This window comes from Phyllobates terribilis, unplaced genomic scaffold (genome assembly GCF_046119375.1).
Source record: "Phyllobates terribilis strain yellow unplaced genomic scaffold, ASM4611937v1 Scaffold_2__4_contigs__length_985480577, whole genome shotgun sequence".
Lineage (NCBI taxonomy): Eukaryota > Metazoa > Chordata > Amphibia > Anura > Dendrobatidae > Phyllobates > Phyllobates terribilis.
Genome location: NW_027362762.1, coordinates 441,622,657 through 441,649,696, shown reverse-complemented (window position 1 = coordinate 441,649,696; position 27,040 = coordinate 441,622,657). Strand labels below are relative to the sequence as shown.

Sequence of the window (27,040 nt, the reverse complement as noted above, 5' to 3'; positions counted from 1 at the left end):
TCCTTCCTTTTAACTTCCAGCATGGAACTGTATTTTTATACAAAGTATAGAAATATGATCTACAGATAATTCACATCGCTTTTTTTTGGTACACTTTGCATCCGTATGGTTGTGGACAAACTAGAATGGATCCCATTTAGAGCAAACTTTTATTTTTTTCTTTCTAATTAAACCATCGGTTATTATGGTAACCCTAAGCAAAATGCTGGCCATACTCATTGGATAGCTGTTGGCTAATTAACTGTCCCATACATGTGGACCCTTAGCCGAGCATGTACGAGTTCTCAGCTGAAGGGGGGGAATAAGCCACTAACAGATTCCACTGGTGGCTTCTCTTCCAGGGGATAAAAGGATAGGGCTGTTAAAATCAGATTGCTCAGTCCTTATCTTCTGTGACATCTGCCTCTAGGAGAGAGTGGCTGAGGCCTCAATGCACATTAGGTGGCCGTCACTTTCCAATGATTTACATCTAGTTCTCAGTTTTTGCTGTTCTATTTCCACAGCTCTCCTGAGTATTTTTTTTTTTAATAAACCGCCATATAGTCATAGAGAGATGGGACTTTTTAATTTGTGCTAATTTACATTATTTTTACAAGGGGTGTGGCTCACAGGGTAATAATACAGAGAGAATTATGTGAGCAACGCCCCCTTGGAAAAGATTCTAAAAATTTGCACAAAATTAATAGGCCAATAACTCTGCAAAAGTATAGCGGATTAAAAAAAAAAAAAGGTTAAAAGTGGAATATTCAGGGGAGCAGCAGGAATAAAAGATGAGCATGAACTGTCCACTTTTGACCTGATTGTCACTTTCTTTTTAGCTTGGATAGTACTTTCGATTTGATAGCAGGTTAGTGTGGAAATATATGAGCGATGATGGGTTTGGTCTTGCTGAATTGTAATGGAGATTATAGAGAGTAAGTAGACTGTTGTTACTATAAGGGTGGAAGGAAACGTTTATTCTGTTCACATTGCGGTTCACTATTAAAAAGATAACCTTCATATGTTCTAGCGAAGTATTTGGTGTCAAATGCATTAGTTTTACCTTTTTCCGTCACCTCGCACCATAACTTTCCTGTGGTATGGCTGTTGTGTGTTAGGACAGAATTGTTGAACTGTCGAGTCTTTTGTGCAGATCTGCCGGGATTGCCTGCGCCACTGACTGCATGTTTAATCAATTACCGAGCTCCTCCAATGGGCAGTGCATGCAGCTAATAGGAGTTATTAAAAACAGCCTTTCTGTAAAAAAAAAATCCAAAAAGCTGCAATAGTAACCTATTGTTATGTTAATGAAGGCGGTCAAACAATGGACGCCAGACACATTCTTTCATGATTTGAATTTTATCCAGGGCTAAGTCAGGGGGCTTCATTAGCGTGCTGTGGGAATCATGGATGTTTTGGTTGCCGGGGAGTGAATTTCTGTAATATCATGGCAGTCTTATTATTCCAAGAAAAGTGTAATTGTGCCCATTACTTTCAAGAAGCGGAATGCCACTGCCCTCCCCTGAAAATCTGACAAATGTTTTGCAGAGTTTCTATTATTTCCCCAGTTATTTCTCAATAACAAATGAAAGTGGTTTAGTATGTATTTAGTGAATATATATATATATATATATATATATATATATATATATATATATATATATATATATATATATATATATATAATTTATTTATTAGTGCCCCGTATATTATATGAAATGTTTATTTCTGTTCTGCAGGTGGATCTTAGTCGGCTTACGGACATTGACAACTCTCTTGCTGTGTTCTGCATGGCGACATATGGTGAAGGGGACCCCACAGATAACGCTCAGGACTTCTATGATTGGTTGCAGGAGGCCGATGTTGACCTGTCTGGACTAAAATTTGCAGTGAGCGCTATTGTTAATAATGAAAGGCACTAATGGGCACATACTAATAATCAGTAAAGAAATGTGGCATTAAACAGTTATTCCCATCTCCGTAGGTGGATATTGTCAGACTGTACTCTAAAACAACAAGCACTTTTGTAATTTTACTGCCTGCTAAAGTTTGCATCCATTCTTGAGCTATTAACACTTTTATCTTTTGTTTTACAGCTCGTTGCCTAAGAGACCGACCACCGCTGCTGTCTAGCTTTTAAGTACTCCGTTGAAGCTGGCTGGGGTTAAGAGGTAACGGCGAGCTCCAGCAATCCTGGTCAGCTTCAAAACAGTGCTTACAAGCTCAATCCAAAAGCTTTTATAACTGTGCATGTTCTGTTGTTAAATAGTGGTAGTCGGTCTCCAAGGCAACGAGTTGTAGGTAAATGATATGTGTTAATATCGCAAAAACTGATGAATATTTTAATAAGAAGTAAATTGCAAAATTTTTTGTATTCAAAAGCACCATTCAACAATATTTTTGAAGATTGGAATAACACTTAAAAGGATAACTAAAGCTTTATAATTTTATTTGAGTGCAAGCATTTGGTCCATTATTGAAAACCCCATTGATTACTCAAAACCCCCAGATGTGTGCAACTCTCTTGGGGGGTTTTGAGTGATTGTTCGGGGTCAATGGGCCTGGATATCTATCTATGCCATATCTATCTATCTAATGTAGATAGATATATATAGTGTGTGTGTTTAAAAGGTTACTCTTTAAAGGCCCCGTCACACTAAGCGATATCGCTAGTGAGATCGCTGCTGTGTCACGGTTTTGGTGACTCACCAGCGACCTCACCAGCGATGTCGCTATGTGTGACACTTTGCAACGATCAGGTCCCTGCTGTGAGGTCGCTGATCGTTGCAAAGTGTCCTGGACCATTTTTTGGTCGTTGGCCTCCCGCTGGCCAGCACACATCGCTGTGTGTGACCAGCGGGACCAACGATCTGGCTGGTAACCATGGTAAATATCGGGTTACTAGGGGCACGCGCGCACTTAGTAACCCGCTGTTTACCATGGATACCACTCTGCTACAGTGAGCGGAGGCTCCAGCGCACCGTAGCAGAGTGGTATCCATGGTAAACAGCGGGTTACTAGGGGCACACGCGCACTTAGTAACCCGATATTTACCATAGTTACCAGCCTGCTCCTGCTTAAGCAGCAGGCTGGTAACGGGAGCAGGACATCGTGGAACGATTCTTTCCACGATATCGCTGCTCCCCTCATCGCTGGTGAGCCTGCCTGTTTGACAGCTCACCAGCGATGTATTAGCGATGCAGCAACGATCCCTGACAGGTCGTATCGTTGTCGGGATCGCTGCTGCATCGCTTAGTGTGACGGGGCCTTAAGATATTTACATGCAACAAAGTGGTGAAGAGCCTGTAATAGGTGCCAAAAATTTCTGCTCTATTTTTTTTTTTTCAGTTTAATTTTCTTTACCACTGAGCTTAACAATGTTTTCTCCTCCTTTTGTAGGTGTTTGGCCTCGGAAATAAGACATATGAGCACTTTAATTCCATGGGCAAATACGTGGACAAAAGGCTTGAAGAGCTGGGCGCTGAAAGGATCTTTGAGTTAGGAATGGGGGATGATGATGGCAAGTGAGTGCTCTATGTTCACAATTTTAGTGTTGTAGAAAAGAGTTTTTTTGTTTTTTTTTAATGTCACAGAAAGTTGTTAGAAGATCCTATCTGAGAGCTACAATGCTCTAAAGCTCAGAGCCATAAAACAAGTGGTAGATTTCAATTACTGATTCTTTCTGAAATGCACGACTTGCAAATCTTCCCAGATTAACTCTGCACTTTAGTTTGTGGAAGTATTAGTGTTCCCCATCATTGGGCTCCTCTGAATTCCGGTGGCTATCCTATGTAAATAAAACTAATCCTTACCTGTGTTTCTCATTATCTCATCTCAGTCTGGAGGAAGATTTTATCACCTGGCGTGAGCAGTTTTGGCCTGCAGTGTGTGAACACTTCGGTGTGGAGGCCACAGGTGACGAATCCAGGTAAGATGCTTCTAATTCCTTGTTTAGGCTGGGTGCCCACGTAGCGTTTTTCAAGCGTTTATGCTGCGGAATTTCCGCAGCGGAAACGCTTGTAAAACGCTAGGTAATCCGCACCCCATGGTCCCCAAGGGGATTCCGCATGTTCTATGCACATGCTGCGGATTTTTTATGCTGTGTACAAAAATCCGCAGCATGTCATTTAATTTTGCGGAAGCGCAGCGGAACTCCCGCCATTGACTTGCATTGAGACGCACAGAAACCGCGACTGTACATTTTTACAAGCGGCTTCTATGCGTCTCTATGTGCGGATGGTACCCAGTTCTGGAGGAGAGGAGACTCTCATCCAGACCTGGGTACCATTGTACCTGTAAAAAAAGAATAAAATAACAAATAAAGTTTATACTCACCTGTCCGGCGTCTTCTCTCTGAATGCCAGCAGCGCTGAAGGACCTTCGGTGACGTCACAGTCATGTGACCGCAGGCCCTTCACCGCTCTGTCTCGCGATATGCCGGCAGCCGGGAACCAGACAGGAACGAGCGCTGCTGCACACACCGGGGCCTCGGGGGTGAGTATAGCTTTATTTGTTTTAATTTTTACGGTTCACACTGTATAAATCCATGCTGTTTGCATGGATTTATACAGTGTGACCTAGTTGTCAAGCACTTTCCAAGTGATGCTATCGCCTGGAAAGTGCTTGTCAATCTGCATGCGGAAACGCATGTGGATCCGCATGTATTCTGCAGGAAAACCGCATGCACAATCTGCATGCGTTTTTTTCTGCCAGGGAGATGCAGAAATGCTGCAGAAATTTTCTGCTTCATTTCTGCATCGTGGGCACATAGCCTTAGTCTCCTGTGACTTCGTAGCCTAGGCCACATGGGAAATAAGAAATTACTACTCCTTGGCTCCTGTAGACAGTGTGTGCCCTTCCTGGTAAAAATAGGCATCCAAAAAACTATTCAGCCTTACTGCTAATAATATCTACTAATTTACACATAGACATGATATATATAGTAGGATGTGTGGCTGTACCCAAATGTAATTGCGTCTTTTTTCTTTTCTTGCTAGTATTCGTCAGTATGAGCTTGTTGTGCACACAGATGAAAATATGACTAAGGTTTACACTGGGGAGATGGGCCGTCTTAAGAGCTACGAGACACAAAAACCGTAAGTTGCTTTTCTTTTACGGTTTCAGTTGCCATTTGTAAGTCACGTTTCGTGGGCTTTATATTTGTTACTACACTCGCTGCCACATGCCAGCATTTTTTTGGGGAAGAGACCATGCTTAAATATGGGTTCCTTCTCCTAGTGCTTTCTTGTCATGTCATCAAGTTGACACTATGAAACACGTCATGGTCTTAAGCTGACCATGCACATTAAAGAGAAGTTGGCTGAACATGCTTTCAGCCAACGACTATCTCTACCGATTCCACCTGACACGCGAGCGCTCTGCTCGGCCATGTGTTTATTTTCAATGTATCTGCCTTGAAAGCAAATTCATTAGGTGTTGAAATTCCATTTGCCCAATCCTTCTCTTCCCCAGACTTGTCTGGAGACAACTGGGAGGGCCCCATACACATCAGATGGTCGGTTGGTTTGCCCGACTTTTAGCCAATGTGCATGGGGGGCCTTTAGTGATCGTATAAAACCTGGTGTTTGGATTGAGGCTGATCATTTTTCTTCCATTCAGACCTTTTGATGCCAAAAATCCATTCCTGGCCAATGTATCTGTGAACCGAAAACTTAACCAAGCTGGAGAAAGACATTTGATGCATCTGGAACTTGATATTACTGGGTCAAAGATCAGGTAATTTTTGTATTATAATCCTAATGTCAAAATTGCAAGTTTACACTTTACTGTGATCATGAAGCCTTGTGTATATGTATATACATATATCATATACACATAAACACTATATATTTTATATAATAAAAAATATATATGTGTGCATCTCACTAATTTATAATATCATCACAAAGTTAATTTATTTCAGTTCTTCAATACAAAAAGTGAAACTCATATATTATATAGAGTTATTACAAACAGAGTGATCTATTTCAAGTGTTTATTTCTGTTAATGTTGATTATTATGGCTTACAGCCAATGAAAACACAAAAGTCATTATCTCAGTAAATTAGAATAATTATCAAAAAACACCTGCAAAGGCTTCCTAAGCGTTTAAAAAGGTCCCTTAGTCTGTTTCAGTAGGCTCCACAATCATGGGGAAGACTGCTGACTTGACAGATGTCCAGAAGGCAGTCACTGACACACTCCACAAGGTCCCAGAGTTCCAATTTTCATTTGGAAATCAAGGTCCCAGAGTCTGGAGGAAGAGTGGAGAGGCACACAAGCCAAGCTGCTTGAGGTCTAGTGTGAAGTTTCCACAATCAGTGATGGTTTGGGGAGCCATGTCATCTGCTGGTGTAGGTCCACTGTGTTTTATCAAGACCAAAGTCAGCGCAGCCGTCTACCAGGAAATTTTAGAGCACTTCATGCTTCCCTCTGCCGACAAGCTTTTTGGAGAAGGAAATTTCATTCTCCAGCAGGACTTGGCACCTGTCCACACTGCCAAAAGTACCAATACCTGGTTTAAAAACAACAGTATCACTGTGCTTGATTGGCCAGCAGCTCGCCTGATCTTAACCCCATAGAGAATCTGTGGGGTATTGTCAAGAGGAAGATGAGAGACACCAGACCCAACAATGCAAACGAGCTGAAGGCTGATATCAAAGCAACCTGGGCTTCCATAACACCTCAGCAGTGCCACAGGCTGATCGCCTCCATGCCACGCCACATTGATGCAGTAATTGATGCAAAAGGAGCCCCAACCAAGTATTGAGTGCATTTACTGAACATACATTTCAGTAGGCCAACATTTTGGATTTTAAAAACATTTTTCAAGCTGTTATTATAAAGTATTCTAATTTACTGAGATAATGACTTTTGTGTTTTCATTGGCTGTAAGCCATAATCATCAACATTAACAGAAATAAACACTTGAAATAGATCACTCTGTTTGTAATGACTCTATACAATGAGTGTAACTTTTTGTATTGAAGAACTGATATATATAGATTTTGCAATGAATAGGGGCAGGTCTGCAATACCTGGCTGCGGCCACTGCACAGTTGCCAGAGCTGTACTCCTCAGCTCCACAACTGGTAACATCCAGCCACCAGCTTCACTGAGGACAGCTGATCAGTGCTGGATCCCCACTCTGGTGTTGATGACCTATTAGGAAAGGTCATCGATATAGAAGTAGTGGATTAACCCTTTATAGGGGTTGTCTGACACAGCCTATGTGCCCCATTAGTGTATATGGAAGACCCATAAGGGTTTCTCAGCACAGAACCTGACAGCTATGAGGCAGAATGTGGCACTTCATGGTGTACCTTTGAATGGTTAGTATGTAATGCTGCCTTAGCTAAAAGTGAATTTGAGAAGCTGACATGTTGAAGCCTACTAAAATAAGGATTTGTGGTGAACTAAAGAACTAGTGGCTTAAAGATCTAAATGTTAAAGTAATAACTCTAAAGTACAGTTTGCAGTGAGTGATTTTTAACTAGACTGGTAATTACGATGAAGAGATTTGCTTCCTCAGAATTTGAGACTAAGATGGTCTTCTACTTTCATATGTTCTGATATCAGATTATTTGAAGACTATTTTATGTCTGAAATAGTTGATAGCCGTATTGGTAGTGGCTCCTTAAAAGCATTTTAAATACTTTTTCCTAAATCCTGTCTGTCCTTTTAGGTATGAGTCAGGAGATCACGTGGCCGTCTATCCAGCTAACGAGTCTTCAATAGTTAACAAACTAGGAGAAATTCTAGGAGTAGACCTTGACATTGTGATATCTCTGAACAACCTTGATGGTAAGTTTCTTTAAGGTAAACTTTGTCCCTGACCTCATACAACCAAGCTTCATACATAGCTGAATGTCCTGGCCAGGCATAGGATGGTGCATGTGATGTTCTGGACTGTGTGTGCTTTTCTAGGAAAGGCAGATAAGAATAGATTACATAGACTTTGTGCCATTTGCTGGAACTTAGTTTCTCTGCTCCACAATAGGAAGATGAGCAGAACACACAGTTCTGTATGCTTCTCTTACATTTTTTTTTTTATATATAAATGAAGGAAACCTAAAACCCCCTTCCCCATAGACAAATGACTAGTCCGGCCGACATTGTGAATGGGGTCGCCAGCCAACGATCGTTGGGGAAGATCTCAATTATGGCATATCCAATTTTGGACTGTTGCTCAATTTGTTCTCCCGGAGATAACTTGCTGGCAGAGATTTCTGTCTGTGGCTTTTTCATAGAAGACCTGTATGGGAGAGCCGGCTGTTGTATGAAGCATTCTTCAGCCGGTAGACATCTAATGTGTATGGCCAGGTTAATGTTTTAGGAAGTTGTATTGAAGCAGCTTTTTTTTTTTTTTAATAACTGCATTTTTATGGCGTTACAGGAGCAATAGAATAGCGTCTGGTGATGTATACTGCTTATTCTTCTCACATATGCATAGTTCCTTCATTGATTCATAATACACATGGCCCCAGAAAAAAAAGAATAAATCCTTGTGGTTTTCTAAAATAACGTTCTTCATTTTTAGTCAGTGCTTTAAAATTGGTTTAATCTTTTTTTTTTCTGCAGAGGAATCCAACAAGAAGCATCCATTTCCCTGCCCTACCTCATATCGTACAGCTCTCACCTATTACTTGGATATAACCAATCCACCTCGCACCAATGTACTTTATGAGCTTGCCCAGTATGCCACTGATCCAAAAGATCAAGAGAATCTGCGTAAAATGGCCTCCTCTGCATCTGACGGCAAGGTAAGCAAATAGCCCAGCCTTGTTTGGTAGGAAGGAATTAGCACATTGCTTCTATGAATACAGTACAGCTACCAAGCTGCGGCTTTTACTCTGGTGCATGTGGGTTAGCCATGTAATACTCATATTAGATGCACAAGAAATGTATAGCTGGGCCTTATTTGTCTCATGCAAAATCCACTGTTTAGTGGATCTGCAATGATTAGCTATGCACTCATGAGCCTCCCATCAATAACCTAAGCTTTATACTTTATTTTCTAGTCATGGCTATTATAGCATACATCCTTGGCAGTGAAAAGATTTTGTTTTCACAGGCTACATTTTATATATTGTCCCAGTGCATCAAATATGAAAAAATGATACCTCGTATTAAGTCTGTTACCGGAGATCACAATTACATTACATTAAATCAATGTTATCCCCTTCCTGACCTGCCGATTTTTTTATTTTTTTTTTTGCATTTTTTTTCTCCCCCCTCTTCCAAAAGCCATAACGTGTTTTTGTTTTTTTTTTGTTTGTTTTTAATTTTACTTTTGACCAAAAAAATTTGTGGGCATGTCTTTTTTTTTTTTTTTTTTTTTTTTTTTTTAATTGCTGGACGAGTTGTTGTTTTTGTATGACACCATTCATTTAACATGTAATGTACTGAAAATGGAAGTGCGGTGAAATAGTGAAAAAAAATAATAAAGATTCCGCCTTTTTTTTTTTTTTATGGCATTCTGTGTGATGGCAATGACCTGGAAACTTTATTCTTCAGATCAGTACAATTTACCACACTTATAAACAAAAACAACAACTGTATTTTGTGTCTCCATTTTCTGACACTTATAACATTTTCCATCTACAGGAAGACTTGTTTTTTGCATGGTGACCTGATGTTTTTATTGATATTATTTTGGAGTACATATGGTGTTTTGATCGTTTCTTATTGCATTTTTTTTGGTGGAGTTGCGATGATATAAAAACCTTACGTTTTTCCCTCCTTTTACAGTGTTTACTATTTATTTTACTTGTATAGTGCCATGAATTCCACAGTACTTTACAGACATCATTATCACTGTGCCCGTTGGGCTCAAAATCTCAATTCCCTATCAGTATGTCTTAGGGGTGTGGGAGGAAACCCACGCAAAACGGGAAAAACTCCTTGCAGATGTCCTTGGTCGGATTCACTCCAGCGCTGCAAGGCTACAATGCTAACCACTGAGCCCTTTAACTATACAGGATGATTCATTTTATAATTGGCCATATCAAATATGTTTATTCTTTTTTTTAAAAGGAAGAAAAGGGTGATTTTGAATTTTTATGTTTTTTTTTTCCTTCAGTCCCCTTGGGGGGTCTTAACTCTGCATTCATCTGTTTCCTTTTTCTATATACTTCAATACCACAGTATTGCAGTAGTTAGAGAATATAATGGTCTCCCATGAAGCCCAGCCTATGGCTCAGCTTCATAGAAGCACCGATATAGCAAGCACTGGGGCCTTCAGCTGTCCCCCGGCTGCTATGGAAATGTATCTGCACCCCGTGATTGCTTCATGGGGGATGACTGTGGGCGCATGGAACAGTGTCCACCTCGGGATGGTGCACCTCAAAAGGTTATTCTCAAGTTTGGAAGTTATGTACGCACACATGCACACTTAGTATTATCAAGTGGGGGAGGCTGCTTGGGTGTGTGTTAGGGTAACCCAGAGAGGGTTAAAGTATAAGTGTACTAAAGGGGTTAAGGGCATGCACAGAGATATATAGAGAAAGATAGTGTATAAGTGTGTGTTTCTTTTTTTCTCGTTAAGGGAACCTGTCATGTGAAAAAAAGGCTATAAACCTATAGATATGGAGCTAATCTGCACAATTATAGCGTTCTAAGCTTGCGAGGTGCCCTCACTTTGAGCTCTGCTGCAGGGAGAAAATTAACTTTATTCCACCTAGCAGTGTTCAGGTTTCGGTCACGGGGGGAGCGCCGGCGCAGGTTTAGTCACCGCTCTATCTGCCCCACCCTTGCACTGACTGTGCTCCGCATTAGGGCCGGCTGTAAGGGCCGTGACTGAAACCCAAACGCTGCTGGGAACTGAATAAAGTTAATTTCCTCTCGGAAGTGGGGGGTCTATGTGCTGGCACCAGGCAGGTTCAGAACACTATAAGCCTGCAAATAAACCCCATATCTGCAGGTTCCCTATTAAAGCTCCTGTCTGTTCTCTTTTGCCACATTTCTGTTATTTTAGTCATGTTGCCCTTTCGTTTGCTTTAGGATGTGATTTGTGTGTTCCTGTAAAGCCCCCGTCACACTAAGCGAGATCGCTGCTGAGTCACAAGTTTTGTGACGCAACAGTGACCTCAGTAGCGATCTCGCTACGTTTGACACTTAGCAGCGACCAGGTCCCTGCTGTGAGATCGCTGGTCGTGTCGGAATGGTCTGGACATTTCTTTGATCGTTGAGGTCCCGCTGGGTAGCATGCATCAGTATGTTTGACACCTTACCAACGACCTTGTTGGCGACTCAGACACAAACGCATAGGCGTGCATCATTATACAGATCGTTACGTGTCGCTGCATCGCTGCTGCGTCGTTGGGAAGATCTGACTGTTTGACATCTCACCAGCGACCACATAGCGACGCAGCAACGATCCCTGACAGGTCGTATCGTTGTCGGGATCGCTGTAGCATCACTTAGTGTGACAGGCCCTTAAGGAAAGTAGTAATATGGCCTCATTCTATTCTGGCATTTATAGCTGTCTGGCCACTATCACTAGGTGTGATCTGGGTACTTGTACACAAAAGAACTGGTTTTGTGACTAACTATCTAATCACTGTGGATTAATCCCATTTACACATCTACATATGCAGGACTATTAGGGCCCGTCACACTAAGCGATGCAGCAGCGATCCCGACAACGATACGACCTGTCAGGTTGCTGCATCGCTAATACATCGCTGGTGAGCTGTCAAACAGGCAGGCTCACCAGCGATCAGGGGAGCAGCGACATCGTGGAAAGAATCGTTCCACGATGTCCTGCTCCCGTTACCAGCCTGCTGCAAGCAGGAGCAGGCTGGTAACTATGGTAAACATCGGGTTACTAAGTGCGCATGTGCCCCTAGTAACCCGCTGTTTACCATGGATACCACTCTGCTACGGTGCGCGGTAGGTTACCGTTCACCTTAGCAGAGTCGTATCCATGATAAACATCGGGTTACTAAGTGCGCGCGTGCCCCTAGTAACCCGATATTTACCATGGTTACCAGCCAGATCGTTGGTCCCGCTGGTCACACACAGCGATGTGTGCTGGCCAGCGGGAGGCCAATGACCAAAAAATGGTCCAGGACACTTTGCAGCGATCAGCGACTTCACAGCAGGGGCCTGATCGTTGCAAAGTGTCACACATAGCGACATCGCTGGTGAGGTCGCTGGTGAGTCACCAAAACCGTGACACAGCAGCGATCTCGCTAGCGATATCGCTATGTGAGACGGGGGCTTTACACTTTACTTGATTCACAATGTCTTAATTTTTGTGTCTGCTACTTTTATATAGACCTGTGTGTCTCTGTGGAGACAGTCTACAAAGAAGCTTTTAAAGGGGTTTTCCCATGAATAAAGTTAATCTTAAAGTTGATTGTAATCCATATATCTTGGAATAATAAATTCTATCTTTGGAAGTGTTTAAAAATAATGTTCCTGGACAGGGGAGGAAACCTAAGAGAGTATACAGATGTCACAGTTTGGGTTCACAGCTGATTCTTTTTTTGAGGTAAAACATTGTTTCAAAACAGGCAGGGAAACACTTTATCTCACTAAAGGAATCAGCTGTGATCCTGTGCTGTAATGTCTGTATACTCTCTTTGCTTCCCCCCCTGCCCAGGAGAGGTGGTATGATCAGACCATGTTCCTGTACGGTCAGACACAGCCATTACACAGTACACAGCAGGGGCACATTTATAAGATTATCTCAGCACAGGAACATTTTATAATTAACACATCCAATTGTGGAACTTATTATTATTCCAAGATCTATGAATTAAAATGAACTTTGTTTTGTGGGAAAACCCCTTTAAGTGCTTGATATACTTGCTTCCACCTGACTCGCTACTGCCCCCTACCTAAATTTGGTAGGTTAACATGAAATGTTTGGAGGAAGAGGATCTGTTAGATTTCACTACACAAGATTTGTTTCCAGCCTGTTACCATGTAGATTCCTAGGTCAGCATAAGAGTTGTAGATATTAGAAAGAAAAAAAAATCTGATTCAATAAAGACCACTTGTATTTTTTTTTTATTTGTTTTAATACATTAAAGCAATACCACAAATGGTAGGGAAGGTGTACGTACATTTTAAGAGTTCTCCAGCACATTGTGGTGACAAGTTAAAAGGGCTTGTCCGGGCTTCTACATTGATGCCCTTTCAATAGGATAGGTCATCAATATCTGATTGATTGGGGGTGTGACATCAGCACCCCCACCGATCAGATATTGATGACTTAAAGCAATCGATGTAAATGTCCTGGACAATGTTTTTAATAAATGTCATCTTTTATTTGCTCGATTTCAATAAAGATTAGCTTTTGTATTTGAAGTGCAGTTATGTAATTTGGAATTTTGGGGTAAAAAGCTGTGCATTATTATGTTAATACATAGTATTCTTCTTGTCCAGGCTTTGTACCTGAATTGGGTTCTGGAAGCAAGGAGAAATATCCTGGCGATTCTCGAAGATATGCCTTCACTGCGTCCTCCTATTGATCATCTTTGTGAATTATTGCCACGTCTTCAGGCCCGTTACTACTCTATTGCTTCCTCTTCGAAAGTAAGTTATCTAGATACTCATTAACCAGCGTAGCCTGTCCATAATGATGGCCTTTTGACTTGTATCAATGTCTTCCGTTTTAATATTCACAAACCGTACTCATTATTTTATTTCGCAAGACAAAGAAAGTAAGATGTAAACCCTACTGCCCTATAGTACCAATAGACCATTACAAAGCGTGATGACGTGATCAATCGGCTGCAATAGGGAGTGGCGACCTTCCTCACCTTATCAAACACCTATATTAACCTGTCTATCTGAAGATCTGTGGCATGTGTTCACCTTTGAACACCATTTCCATTAGATAAAATCTCCATGTAAAGCTTGTGCAGGTCATTTGAGTTGGACAAAGCTGTAACACAAAGCACAATTGATACTAAAATTATGGAGTTGTGCAGTGTAAAAAAAAAATGTGATCCCCCCCCCCCCAACCTTTCTTACCTTGAGAGCCATATTTTCCTCTGATAGAGGGTCACGAGCTACATCCAGAGTCCCCCTGAGTACCGACCTCCAGCTCCCCCCCCCCCCCCATCAGTAGTGACACACAGAGCCTTCTTTACTGGTATAAAAGCCAAAGATTTCCTCTGCTCAAAGTAGTCTGTCCCTAAATGAACCCATAATTCCCTGAGAATAAATATGTAGATTCAATAATAAGGTCAGCTATGTGGGAGTAGTTGCCATAAGTCAAACACATCACTTATACATAAATATTACAAAGCAGCATGGAGTGTCCTATATATAGTGCCTCAGTGCAGTGGTCAAAGTCCTATCTATAGTTCCTCAGTACAGTGACCAGTAACTGAAAAAGGGACCCCTAAATCTTATTCCTTGGTGCTATTAACCCTACTATAGTAGACACTTTGATAAAATAATACCTCTAAATGAGGAGCTGTGCTCCTTGTGAAGTCTGATAAAAGGCAACGGTCCCACCATCAGTATATGGTCAGTATTTTTTCTCAGGAGTGGGAGCCAAAACCAGGTGAGGAACAATCAGAGAAAAGGTATAATAGAAACAAGTCACCAATTCTGCATTTATCACCCACTTCTGGAGTGCTGAGGGAACACTACCTCACATTCACTGTGACGCCTAGATGATGGCTTTGCAACTTGGTTTTGTGTATTTATATATAAAATGATTTATTATTGTATAATTATTACTGTTTTAAAGAATGGTTCAACATTTTTTCCTTTGCCTGTTGTGCACCGTAATGTAGGTCCATTCCAATTCCATTCACATCTGTGCGGTTGTAGTAGAATATGAGTCCAAGACTGGACGACAGAACAAAGGAGTTGCTACAAACTGGCTTAAAAACAAGCAGCCAACTGACAATGGCCACAAATCATCTGTGCCCATGTATGTCCGTAAATCCCAGTTCCGACTACCATTCAAACCCAGCACACCGATTATTATGATTGGACCTGGCACTGGTATCGCTCCATTTGTGGGATTCATCCAAGAGCGGGAATGGCTGAAACAGCAAGGTGAGTGAATGTACCAAACCCAGAAGCAGTGTAGAACGTCGTCATTGTATTTCTATGACTCTTCTCATAGCTGTTAGTTTTCTTTGGCAGCACATCCCATAAATATGCCATGGAGGTTGAGTATTGCATTAATCCTCTAACTAATCCTTTCACTGCTAAGGTTGTATGTAGTAATAGATCTGTAAACTCTTATTGAAGATAAAGTAGAAGAACAAGTAGAGGCAACTAGATTCCTATTGGCCCTAGTGCAAAATTTAGAACTGGGCCCTCACCAGCATGTTGGTCAGATGTATGGGCCCTTGTATCATTTTAGATCCTATAACCACCCTAGCCTACCCCCAAAAAATAATACTAATAAAATAAATCTCAACGACAACAACACAATAACATCATTTTCCAAGTAATACTTCTAAATGGTAGTCATACAGTTACCAAATAACAAATATCACCATATTGTTATTGAACAAGTCCGCTATGCCAAAATAAATATACCAGTAATAAACCACACAAAGTGTTAAATACTGCGACACATTGACCATATATTTTCACCACATAGTGTCTGAGTATAACCACCATCCTGTTACTAAACAAAATCCACTATCAAGACCCAATATACCAATAATATCACATACAAGGGATAAATACCGCCACACCATGGCTGGACAACATATTACGACCTCTTAGTGACAAACTAATACCACATTGCTGGTCATTATGAAAAACCACAGTGCTAACACGAATATTACCTCCTGTGACAGTTAAACACAAACTCTGTGGATTGTATAAGTATATATAGAAAAACTGCTTACAAAAACGTATATATCCCCTAAAAACAATTTATTATTCCTTATTAAAAATGCCCAAAATTGCGGATCATATAGATATACCAAAACAAAGAAAAAAACAAAACACAAAAATATCAGCCAAGGCTGCACTTGCAAAAATAGGGGTGAAGTGTGAGGACAGATATGACAATGTATCTAGAACGACCAATGTGAGTATGATAAAGATTTTAAATAGTCCCTGGTTGTCCCCATCCACGGAGGTACACACTCAAGAAATATCGCAAAATGGCACTCTTACTTGGCGTCGACTCACCCGTCAAATCCCTGAAATTCTCTAGGGCCTGTAATTTTACTGCAATAATAAAATGAAACTAAATATCACCACAGTTATTTGATACCAATTATACCATAGCTAAAATGTTGAGATAGATAAATATAATATCTCTCCCTCTCTCTCTCTGTGTGTGTGTGTGTGTGTGTGTGTGTGTGTGTGTGTGTGTGTGTGTGTGTGTGTATATATGTGTATGTGTATATATATATATATATATATATATATATATATATAGATAGATAGATAGATATAGTACAGGCCAAAAGTTTGGACACACCTCCTTTAAAGATTTTACTGTATTTTCATGACTATGAAAATTGTACATTCACACTGAAGGCATCAAAACTATGAATTAACACATGTGAAATTATATACTTAACAAAAAAGTGTGAACCAACTGAAAATATGTCTTATATTCTAGGTTCTTCAAAGTAGCCACCTTTTGCTTTGATGACTGCTTTGCACACTCTTGGCATTCTCTTGATGAGCTTCAAGAGGTAGTCACAGGAAATGGTCTTCCAACAATCTTGAAGGAGTTCCCAGAGATGCTTAGCACTTGTTGGCCCTTTTGCCTTCACTCTGCGGTCCAGCTCACCCCAAACCATCTCGATTGGGTTCAGGTCTGGTGACTGTGGAGGCCAGGTCATCTGGCGTAGCACCCCATCACTCTCCTCCTTGGTCAAATAGCCCTTACACAGCCTGGAGGTGTGTTTGGGGTCATTGTCCTGTTGAAAAATAAATGATTGTCCAACTAAACGCAAACCAGATGGAATAGCATGCCGCTGCAAGATGCTGTGGTAGCCATGCTGGTTCAGTATGCCTTCAATTTTGAATAAATTCCCAACAGTGTCACCAGCAAAGCACCCCCACACCATCACACCTCCTCCTCCATGCTTCACGGTGGGAACCAGGCATGTAGAGTCCATCCGTTCACCTTTTCTGCGTCGCATAAAGACACGGTGGTCGGAACCAAAGATCTCAAATTTTGACTCATCAGACCAAAGCACAGATTTCCACTGATCTAATGTCCATTCCTTGTGTTCTTTAGCCCAAACAAGTCTCTTCTGCTTGTTGCCTGTCCTTAGCAGTGGTTTCCTAGCAGCTATTTTACCATGAAGGCCTGCTACACAAAGTCTCCTCTTAACAGTTGTTGTAGAGATGTGTCTGCTGCTAGAACTCTGTGTGGCATTGACCTGGTCTCTAATCTGAGCTGCTGTTAACCTGCGATTTCTGAGGCTGGTGACTCGGATAAACTTATCCTCAGAAGCAGAGGTGACTCTTGGTCTTCCTTTCCTGGGGCGGTTCTCATGTGAGCCAGTTTCTTTGTAGCGCTTGATGGTTTTTGCAACTGCACTTGGGGACACTTTCAAAGTTTTCCCAATTTTTCGGACTGACTGACCTTCATTTCTTAAAGTAATGATGGTCACTCGTTTTTCTTTACTTAGCTGCTTTTTTCTTGCCATAATACAAATTCTAACAGTCTATTCAGTAGGACTATCAGCTGTGTATCCACCAGACTTTTGCACAACACAACTGATGGTCCCAACCCCATTTATAAGGCAAGAAATCCCACTTATTAAACCTGACAGGGCACACCTGTGAAGTGAAAACCATTTCCGGTGACTACCTCTTGAAGCTCATCAAGAGAATGCCAAGAGTGTGCAAAGCAGTTATCAAAGCAAAAGGTGGCTACTTTGAAGAATCTAGAATATAAGACATATTTTCAGTTGTTTCACACTTTTTTGTTAAGTATATAATTCCACATGTGTTAATTCATAGTTTTGATGCCTTCAGTGTGAATGTGCAATTTTCAAAGTCATGAAAATACAGAAAAATCTTTAAATGAGGTGTGTCCAAACTTTTGGTCTGTACTGTATATGTCCAATTTTATGGCCCCTGTGCAATAGTACAGTTCAGTAGTAATGGCTGCCTTTGTGCTCAAATGAAATAGTAATGCAACAATCTAGTAGTAACGTATATTGCTTCTGCCCACATCTATAGTAATAGCGTACACCTTTTTATGCCTCAATACAGTTGGAAAAATACATAGCGTGGCTCCATAAATTAATGTGGACCACAATGTGGAAATATTAATGTACCCCATTATGGAGTAAACATCCCCCATACAGTAATAATGTGCCCTGTCCTGACCCCTTCTTGTAATAATTTCCCCCATCCTAACCCTCCATTTTCCAATAATGTCCTCTCTCTGTTTAAAATAAATAAATGAATGAATGAATTTTCTCCCCTGTCATCACTTTCACATTGAGCAACAAGAACCCAAAATCAGCTGAAAAAGGTGTTGGCTGGTCCCTTTCCTCCATGGGGCCGAATGCGGTTGCACTCTATCCGCGATCACCATCTTTACACCATGAGAACGAGAATGTAATTTTTTATTATCTTATTAGGATCCCTAGCTTCCAGATAAAAATAATCTAGGTGCAGAAAGAAAAATCGAAGCCTTCAACTGTTAGCTCTCCCCGCACAGCCTCCAAGGACCCGAAGGGAGGGTGATGCAGTGACTTTTCATGTTTTCTCTCCCTTAACTATTCATGGGGTATATTTGCACTCACATTTAAGTTCTTATTTCTACCAAAAGGGTAAAAAGATAAGATTGCACATCTGATCGCTTATATCAGCCTATGAATTATGCATATTTTTGGTCTACTTAGTTCTGGTGACTATTTCTATATGAGGATACAGACATAAATGACATGCATGAACTTCACACATCATATACTTTTGAGACATAAAGTAAATGTACAAAAAATTTTGGGTCTAAAGTGTCTCTTATTAATCTCAAATGGAAATCGGGACGGGTGGGTACAGAGTAAAATGGGGGCAAGGATTTCTACACCCAAAGCAGTCATTAGTTCCGTAATAGGATGAATATATGTCTAATGGCAAGCCTGCCATTCTTTTCTTCAGGACGTATTCACATGGAGCAGATTTGTTTCAGAAATTCTTAGCAGAACATCGGTTCCTTCTGAATGGGGTGGTTTCTGTGGCAAACACAGATTTCGGCAAACCTTGCATTTTTAAACATTTTAGATTAATGGCACATTTACAGAAAGTTCTGCGTGTGAATACACCCTAATATCACTGTGGGGAGTTTGTGACCTTTTGCTGTGTTGTGTAGGTAAGGAGGTTGGAGACACGGTCTTGTATTATGGCTGCCGGTATGAAAGTGAAGATTATCTGTACAAGGAAGAACTTGCTAAATTTAAGAAAGATGATGTCCTCACCCAGCTGAATGTTGCTTTCTCCCGTGATCAGAAAGAAAAGGTAATGAACTCGACCATTACTAGGATTTTGAGAATATGGCCTACTCCCATTCCTGTAAGGTAATTTTATTTCTGACTAATATGGGTCATTAAAATATTCCACAATGTCCAATCATTGAGCAGTGCGCCAGGGTAAGGGCCTATTTCCATAACCGGTGAGTACCCTCTGGCGGTGGATTGGACAATATTTACACCAGTCGTTGGCCCAGAACAATTAATGGTGTCAAATACATGTATTATTTTCCACACGGACAATGGGTCTGTGCTGGTGCTGTGAACATTAAAATATATGCTTCTTTGATGCAATTCTCAGACCAGTCCCACCCAGGATTGTGTTCTTTTTAAAATAAAAAGTGTGAAGGGGACAACACAGGAATTACTTTGAATATGCCCCTACTTTTTTCATGTGTAATGTTTACAGTTCCGGTCTAGATGGGAACAGCCAAAGTGCTGGATGTGGTCCACGGGATGCACTTTGCCTATGTCAGTCTTCGGTGAATAAGTCCTCATTCACACGTCCGTTTTAAACTCATACATGAAAAATTGTTGCTGGCGTCAGCAGTGTTTTGGATCAGTGTGTCCGTTTTTACCATCAGTGTTTTGTCATGGATGGATAAGTAAATCAATGACAAAGCTTCTCCCATCCTTTGCAATGTTAAAGACGGACGGCACACTAATGCCATCCATGTGCTGTATGTGTTTGAGGCCTAATACTGCTATATGTGCCCACATGGATCAGTGGGCATGCTAGATTACCAGACTTCTGCCCCATTCACATTTTGCAATATTTTAGGAAACCATTTGCAATATCTACAGTATAAGTGAAGCTTTTAGATTTGACAGTGACCATATAATGGCATTTTGCCTTTGAAAGCTTTTTATCTCTAGAATAAGTGTACCCCCATTTAGCTCTGCCATAGCCTTATAAGTGATACATTTTCCTTTTCAATCATGCACATGCACATGTCCCTTAGTGACATCATGTCACTTACCCACTCCGACCAATCGGAGTAATTGGTGGATAGTCATGTAATGTTACGCTGAATAGAATTTCTAATGCAAAGATTTTAAATTCTGTATTATTTTTCAAAATTGGGTGCTTTGCTATATTGTTTCTACGTGCTAATTGTATTACATTAGTAGGTCATGATTTGGTGGAGGGGCTAGCTCTCTATAGAGTTTTTTTATCTGTATTTCTTCTTACAGGTTTATGTCCAGCATCTTCTAAAGAAAAACAAGGAAAATGTGTGGAAGCTGATTAGTGAGGAAAATGCTCATATCTATGTGTGCGGGTAAGTGTCTTGCGTATATGGCTCCATTCAGTATGGAAGTCCGGGAATCTGTAGCTCCCTTCTCTATAGCACGGCTTTTGTTACCTCTCCTGAAGAAGGTAATTCTAGTGTTAGCTTCCCTCCGAAGAACCTTCTGAGCTACAGATGTTACATGGCATCTATGTACACTGCAGCATGACTTCAATGGGGCAAATGTCCAAAATCTAAAACTACACTGTATGTAACGTCTTTCTTCTGTTGTCATTTTTGGTTAGACACTTTCTTCATTATTCCTACATATACAGCACCATGTATTCCACAGCACTTTACACACATCATCATCACTGTCCCCTTTGGGGCTCACAATCTAAGTTCCTTATCAGTATGTCTATGGGAGGAAACCCATGCAAACATGGGGAAAACATACAAACTCCTTGCAAATGTTGTCCTTGGTGGGATCTGAACCCAGGATCCCAACGCTGCAAAGCTACAGTGCTAACTACTGAGCCACAGTTTTAAAAATGCCCAATCCAAACCCAAATGCAACCTGCAGGACTAGAGTTAATAATACTCATAAGTATACTGGATGCAGAGGATGCAGGAGTAGATAAATTATAAGATCTTTACCATCTATTTAAAAAAAAAAAATATATAAAAGATGAATGCTAACAGACAAATACCACCAGAGTTGTCCTGAGCCACCAATAACTTAAGGCCCCGTCACACATAACGAGATCGCTAGCGAGATCGTTGATACGTCACGGTTTTTGTGATGCAATAGCGATCTTGCTAGCGATCTCGTTATGTCTGACAGGTAGCAACGATCAGGCCCCTGCTGTGAGATCGCTGATCCTTACAAAGCTTCCTGGACCATTCCTGGGTCGTTGCGCTCCCGCTGGGCAGTGTGCATCGCTGTATTTGACACCTTATCAACGACCTCGTTAGCGATTCAGAACTGAGACACGTAGGCGTGCATAAATTGGACTTTTCCGCGCCCCTCGTCCCCGATTGGTGGTCGCTACAGCATTCTCATTTTCCACCGTGCATAAAGAAGGCAACAGAATAGCGATTCCATCCTTTGTTTCTGACCTCATGCTGGATTGCTGATCCTAGCAGAACTCTCCCAGTTGTTGATATCCGTTCATTCGACTGAGTCCTGATTTTGCGGATCTTTGTAGCGTTCTCCGGCTGTGACTCTGTAATTGGTGTGGCTGTGCGCTCCCCTGTAGCCAATGTTGGCTCTGTGTTTGGTGGGGATGCTTGCTCCCCTGGAGCCTTGTAGCCCTGTGTTATATAATGTATATAGTTTGTATAAATGTGGTATATGTGTTGTTTGTCTATTGTATATAGTGTATATAATCTGTACATGTTTTGTCAATATGTCCCTTCTATTTTGTATATGTGTTGAGGGGGCGCGGAAAAGTAATTTTATGCACGCCTTTGTGACACAGTACAGTCCCTATCAAGGTGTGGATCGTTGAAATAGCTGCTGTGTGAAAGCGTCCCGACGACCGCCGAGATCGTTAGTTAGATCGCTGGGGCGGCCGAAATCGTTGGGAAGTTCTGCATGTTTGACAGCTCCCCAGCGATCACGAAACGACTCTCCAGCGATCCCAAAACCGTGACGTAATAACGATCTCGCTAGCGATCTCGTTATGTGTGACGGGGCCTTTAGACTATGTAGAAGATGGACACCACTGGAGAGAAGGTCAAACAAAGTCCAAAGGGGCAGCAAAACACTATGTGAATGCTGCCTAAAAACAAAACTTGTGTAATTTGATCCTTTCATGTGCTACTCCCTTCCACCTGGTCCCTTCTTCCTAATACTTGGTACATTAGCTAAATGGAGAAAGGAGGGAAGTAATAGGATAAGGCACAATTGACATGTTTGTTTCCTGGAGATCCAGAAGAGTTGTACACACAAAATGGTACAACTTTTTTTTCTCAATTTTAGTTTAGATCCACTTGAACAATGGAAGGGGTTGTTTGGTGCTACTCATTTTCGCAATGAAGTGAGTGATGCAGTCATCAACTTTTGTGCATGTCTTTTTCATTAGAATAGGAAATGTACATGACGCCTGCCAATGCTGCACGTGTCATCTGAGATGAGAAACTGCGTGGGCCCCAGACAATCTCTTTAACCCCTTTACCCCCAAAGGTTGTTTGCACATTGATGACCAGGCCAATTTTAACAATTTTAACCAGTGTCACTTTGAGGTAATGACTCTGGAATGCTTCAACGGATCCCGGTGTTTCTGAGTTGTTGTTTTTTGTGACCTATTGTACTTCATGATAGTGGTAAAATTTATTTGATACGTCTTGTGTTTATTTGTGAAAAAATCGGAAATTGGTCGAAAATTTAGAAAACATCGCAATTTTTAATTTTCATGCCCTTAAATCAGAGAGATATGTCACACAAAATAGTTAATAAATAACATTTCCCACATGTCTACTTTACATCAGCACAATTTTGAAACCCCAATTTTTTTTATTTCCACAAGGGTAACAGAAAAAGATGGACCCCAAAATTTGTTGTGCAATTTCTTCTGAGCACGCAGATACCCAAAATGTGGGGGAAAACCACTGTTTGGGCGCACGGCAGGGCTCTGAAGGGAAGGAGCGCCATTTGACTTTTTGAATGTAAAATTTGCTTGAATAATTAGCCGACGCCCTGTCGCATTTGGAGAGCCCCTGATGTGCCTAAACAGTGGAAACCCCCCATATGTGACACCACTTTGGAAACTATACCCTTCAGGGAACTTACCTAGATGTATGGTGAGCACCTTGAACCCCCAGGTGCTTCACAGAAGTTTATAACATTAAGCCGTAAAAATAAAATTTTCACATTTTTCCCACAAAAATGTTTTTCAGCCTCCAATTTTGCGTTTTCATAAGGGTAACAGGAGAAATTGCACCATACCATTTGTTCTATAGTTTCTCCTGAGTACGCAGTTACCCCATATGTGGGGAAAATACACTGTTTGGGCGCACGGCAGGGTTCGGAAGGGAAGGAGCACTGTGTGACTTTTTGAATGCAAAATTGGGTGGAATCGAAAGCAGACGCCAAGTCGCGTTTGGAGAGCCCCTGATGCACCTAAACAGTGGAAACCCCCAACAAGTGACCCCATTTTGGAAACTACACTCCTCAAGGATTTTATCAAGGGGTATAGTGAACATTTTGATACCAGAGGTATGACACAAAATTTGATAACATTATGTTATCATATTGAATGTCGTCATTCGTCTTGGGCGCAAGTGCTCGCTACTTGAGTTTGCATCGGGTATGCACCAGCATGCTCGAGTCCCCACCCAGCATGTTTCATGATCGCAGCATTTAGGGGGTTAAAGTGCCGGAGCAGTGCAGGCACCGCTCCTGGCACTGAATGCCGGGTGTCAGCTGTCACCCAGCAGTGATCGCGCTCGCACAGCCTGTGTGCGGGCGCGTTCGCCATGTCGTAATACGTACCTGGTCCATAAGGTTCAGGGACGTATTATTATGTACAACGTCAGAAATGAGTTAATGCAAGTTGATGGTATGAAAATTCTTTTTGATACTCACCCTCCAGTCTTTTTTTCTTTTTGTGATGATCTGTATAAAAAAAAGAAATCTAAAATATTGCAATCTTCACAGTGTGCCATTAAACCTATTTCTAGACTCTGACATACCTCTCTTTTAGGAAAGCCACTTGTAGATTAGCAGCAATAGACTGACTCAGGCACTACTTAGTAAAGGACATTGTGAAGGGAGAGAGGATGAGCTGTGATGTATTGGTATAGATAGTATTACCTCTTATTGTAATCCTGTCTGTAATGTTAAAGAGACTAATGAAAAGTCTTCTGTACAGAACATGAAGTAAGTCTAAAATTAGGCTTGGTGGTCAGTGTGAAAGTGACCAGATTTGTTTTTAATATAGAAAAATATTACATAACATCTAATGAAAAAAATAATTGAATTGAATATAAAAACCTGATTTAAAGCATAGACTAGGTAATTTTCTGATGACACACTCCCTCTAATATCCCATGATGTTAAGTATGAGTAATCATTGCCTTCATGTACTCCTTACAGTGATGCCCGCTATATGGCTCGTGATGTGCAGAACGCATTTTATGACATTGTTGAAGAGTTTGGAAAGATGGATCACAGCCAGGCAGTAGACTACATCAAAAAACTAATGACCAAGGGCCGTTACTCCCAGGATGTCTGGAGTTAATTCACTCAAAGCCTGCAAAAGGAGGACTGTCTATAGCTACTGTTGGAGATCTGCATGAGCCAGTTTACGTAAATCAAATAGACACTATCTTTTACAATTGTTTTTTAAGAGATGCATCTGGTGTAGTACTGTTCCAAATGTAATCCTCTCAAATTAGGTTTCGTATCAGTCAAGGAACTGTCCAGGCCAGTAGGATGTCCATGGTCAGACAGTGTGATGCAAATGGACTTTTATTTAGTAGTAGTTTGTGTCAAAGGATGTTCAGAAATACAGATTTTTTTTTTGTGCGGTTGCAATTTAACCAAGTTACAAGGAGGAGAGTCATGAATCAGGTGCATCTGCATCAAAGACAATTTGTCATTCACATGGCATACTTTTCTTATCATATCATGTGGCTGCTTTTATGTATTATGTTCCGGTTAGCAATGGATGAGCTGCAATCTAGTCTACATTCACATATCTGATATATTTTAACTAGTTTCACAAATGAGGGCATACAATTCTTTGTGCGGCTTTGCTAATTATGAAATACAAAGACAGGAGGATGCCATTTTATCTAGGTGAACTGGCAGATTGAGGCTTGACGGTATAAAGAGAAACCTCCTAAGCTCTTCTCCCCAAATTAAATCATTAATAAGATTAATAAAAATCTAAAAAGAAAAGCTTTTATTTTTTTGTGCCTTATACATTAAATGCTTTCCTCCAGTCCCTTAATTAGCATCATTAGATGAGCTTGATAAATTACCAGTAGTAATTCTACTGTATAATTACTTCTGAAATTGTCTGTTCATTGGAGCATTTCCCCATTATTCTAGAGATTTCCCTTGTTTTACAAGACGACTATCATGGATTTGCAGATCAAGCCGGATGTACTGTGAAACGCCACAGCTGTCCGGAGTGTTGCTGTGCTGCATTTACTTTTTAGCATCCCATATCATACCTGCGTCTAAAGATCGACTGTAAGATCCGAGATCTAACGCTAAACAATTTCCACTGTTTTTCTCGGACAGACTCTATTACCAATCATTCCCGAATGCAAGCAGTTTGTAGATATCCATTCCCCCGCACCTTATTTATTTATTTCATGACATCTTGTAGTCTGAATAGTTCTGGATAAACTCTTTATTCATCGTCTGAGATGGGATTGTGTTGAATGAATCAGGTTGCTGTTCAGTAACTTGATTCAGATTTGACAAGGTCACAGTAATGTAGATTGTGCGTAAATGGCTCTTCTGAAGTGTGGTGGACATCATGGGTAAATGGAGAAATTACAGGACCTCCTGATAAAAGGTAAAGATGTTGTTTCTTTTTTATTTGGGCTGCATTCACATGGACATGTCGGCCCACTTTTTTTTTTTTTGTTTTTTGTTTTTTTAACCACAAATTATTGGAAAGTTGTTTTTTTTCCCTACATCTTTGATGGGATTTACAGATTATATACAGAACAGAAGAAATGGTGGAATGGATGACTCTTCAAATTTGGCATTCATGTTTACTAGTATTATAGCTTATGGGCTATTGTAATATGTGTTTCAGGAGTCATATTAAAAAGATTCATCCTGATACTAGGCAGACTAGTCGTAGTCATCTGTCCTCACAGATTTCTTTGTGCTATATTATGTATGTTTTTTTTTCGTGCTATCTTATCTATGGTCTGTTGATGTCCTATCATTTTAACCTTTTTCCTGTGTGTATTGTGTGTAAAAAACAAAACAAAAACAATTCTGAATTATTTTTTTTTGCCCTTTTCAAAATTAGCTTTTAATAAAATATTGTTAATGATTGTAAATAATTTTAAATATACATTAACCTTTGAAATAAAATATACTTCTTAAATTTATACTCGTTTATGTATTTTGTGTTTCCTCTGTCCTTGCAGCTCCTGTTATGTCTTTATGCATGAGCCGTATATATTTTGTTCCATGGAATAGATCAGAACCAGCCAATGGACTTCATGCTTTTCCAGTCTCACACGAAAGAGTCCAGTCCAGTTTTGGCTGCAAATACATAAATCCTGCACACCGCTATTAGCTACTGCTGAAATTCAACCGTTCATAAGAATGAGGGTATGGTGACAGCCGTTTGTATACAGACTCAGCCATAATTGCGGACTAGAAAAAGGGCCATGGTCCCAAATGAGGGGACACTC

The 27,040-nt window shown here is 40.7% G+C and overlaps 1 protein-coding gene across 2 annotated transcripts in view; it reads left to right on the top strand.

Moving 5' to 3' along the window:
- POR (cytochrome p450 oxidoreductase) overlaps positions 1–26,731 on the top strand; it is a 75,676-nt gene extending 48,945 nt beyond the window's left edge. For both annotated transcript variants that reach the window (XM_073665445.1, XM_073665446.1), the window contains 12 exons: positions 1,719–1,868; positions 3,379–3,503; positions 3,818–3,907; positions 4,977–5,075; positions 5,599–5,715; positions 7,664–7,782; positions 8,560–8,741; positions 13,375–13,524; positions 14,739–15,006; positions 19,262–19,407; positions 20,613–20,698; positions 24,747–26,731. In XM_073665445.1, the coding sequence (XP_073521546.1) occupies positions 1,719–1,868; positions 3,379–3,503; positions 3,818–3,907; positions 4,977–5,075; positions 5,599–5,715; positions 7,664–7,782; positions 8,560–8,741; positions 13,375–13,524; positions 14,739–15,006; positions 19,262–19,407; positions 20,613–20,698; positions 24,747–24,891 (1,677 nt within the window). In that variant the 3' untranslated portion in view covers positions 24,892–26,731. The remainder of the gene's footprint in view (positions 1–1,718; positions 1,869–3,378; positions 3,504–3,817; positions 3,908–4,976; positions 5,076–5,598; positions 5,716–7,663; positions 7,783–8,559; positions 8,742–13,374; positions 13,525–14,738; positions 15,007–19,261; positions 19,408–20,612; positions 20,699–24,746) is intronic.
- The last annotated feature ends 309 nt before the right edge of the window (positions 26,732–27,040 follow it).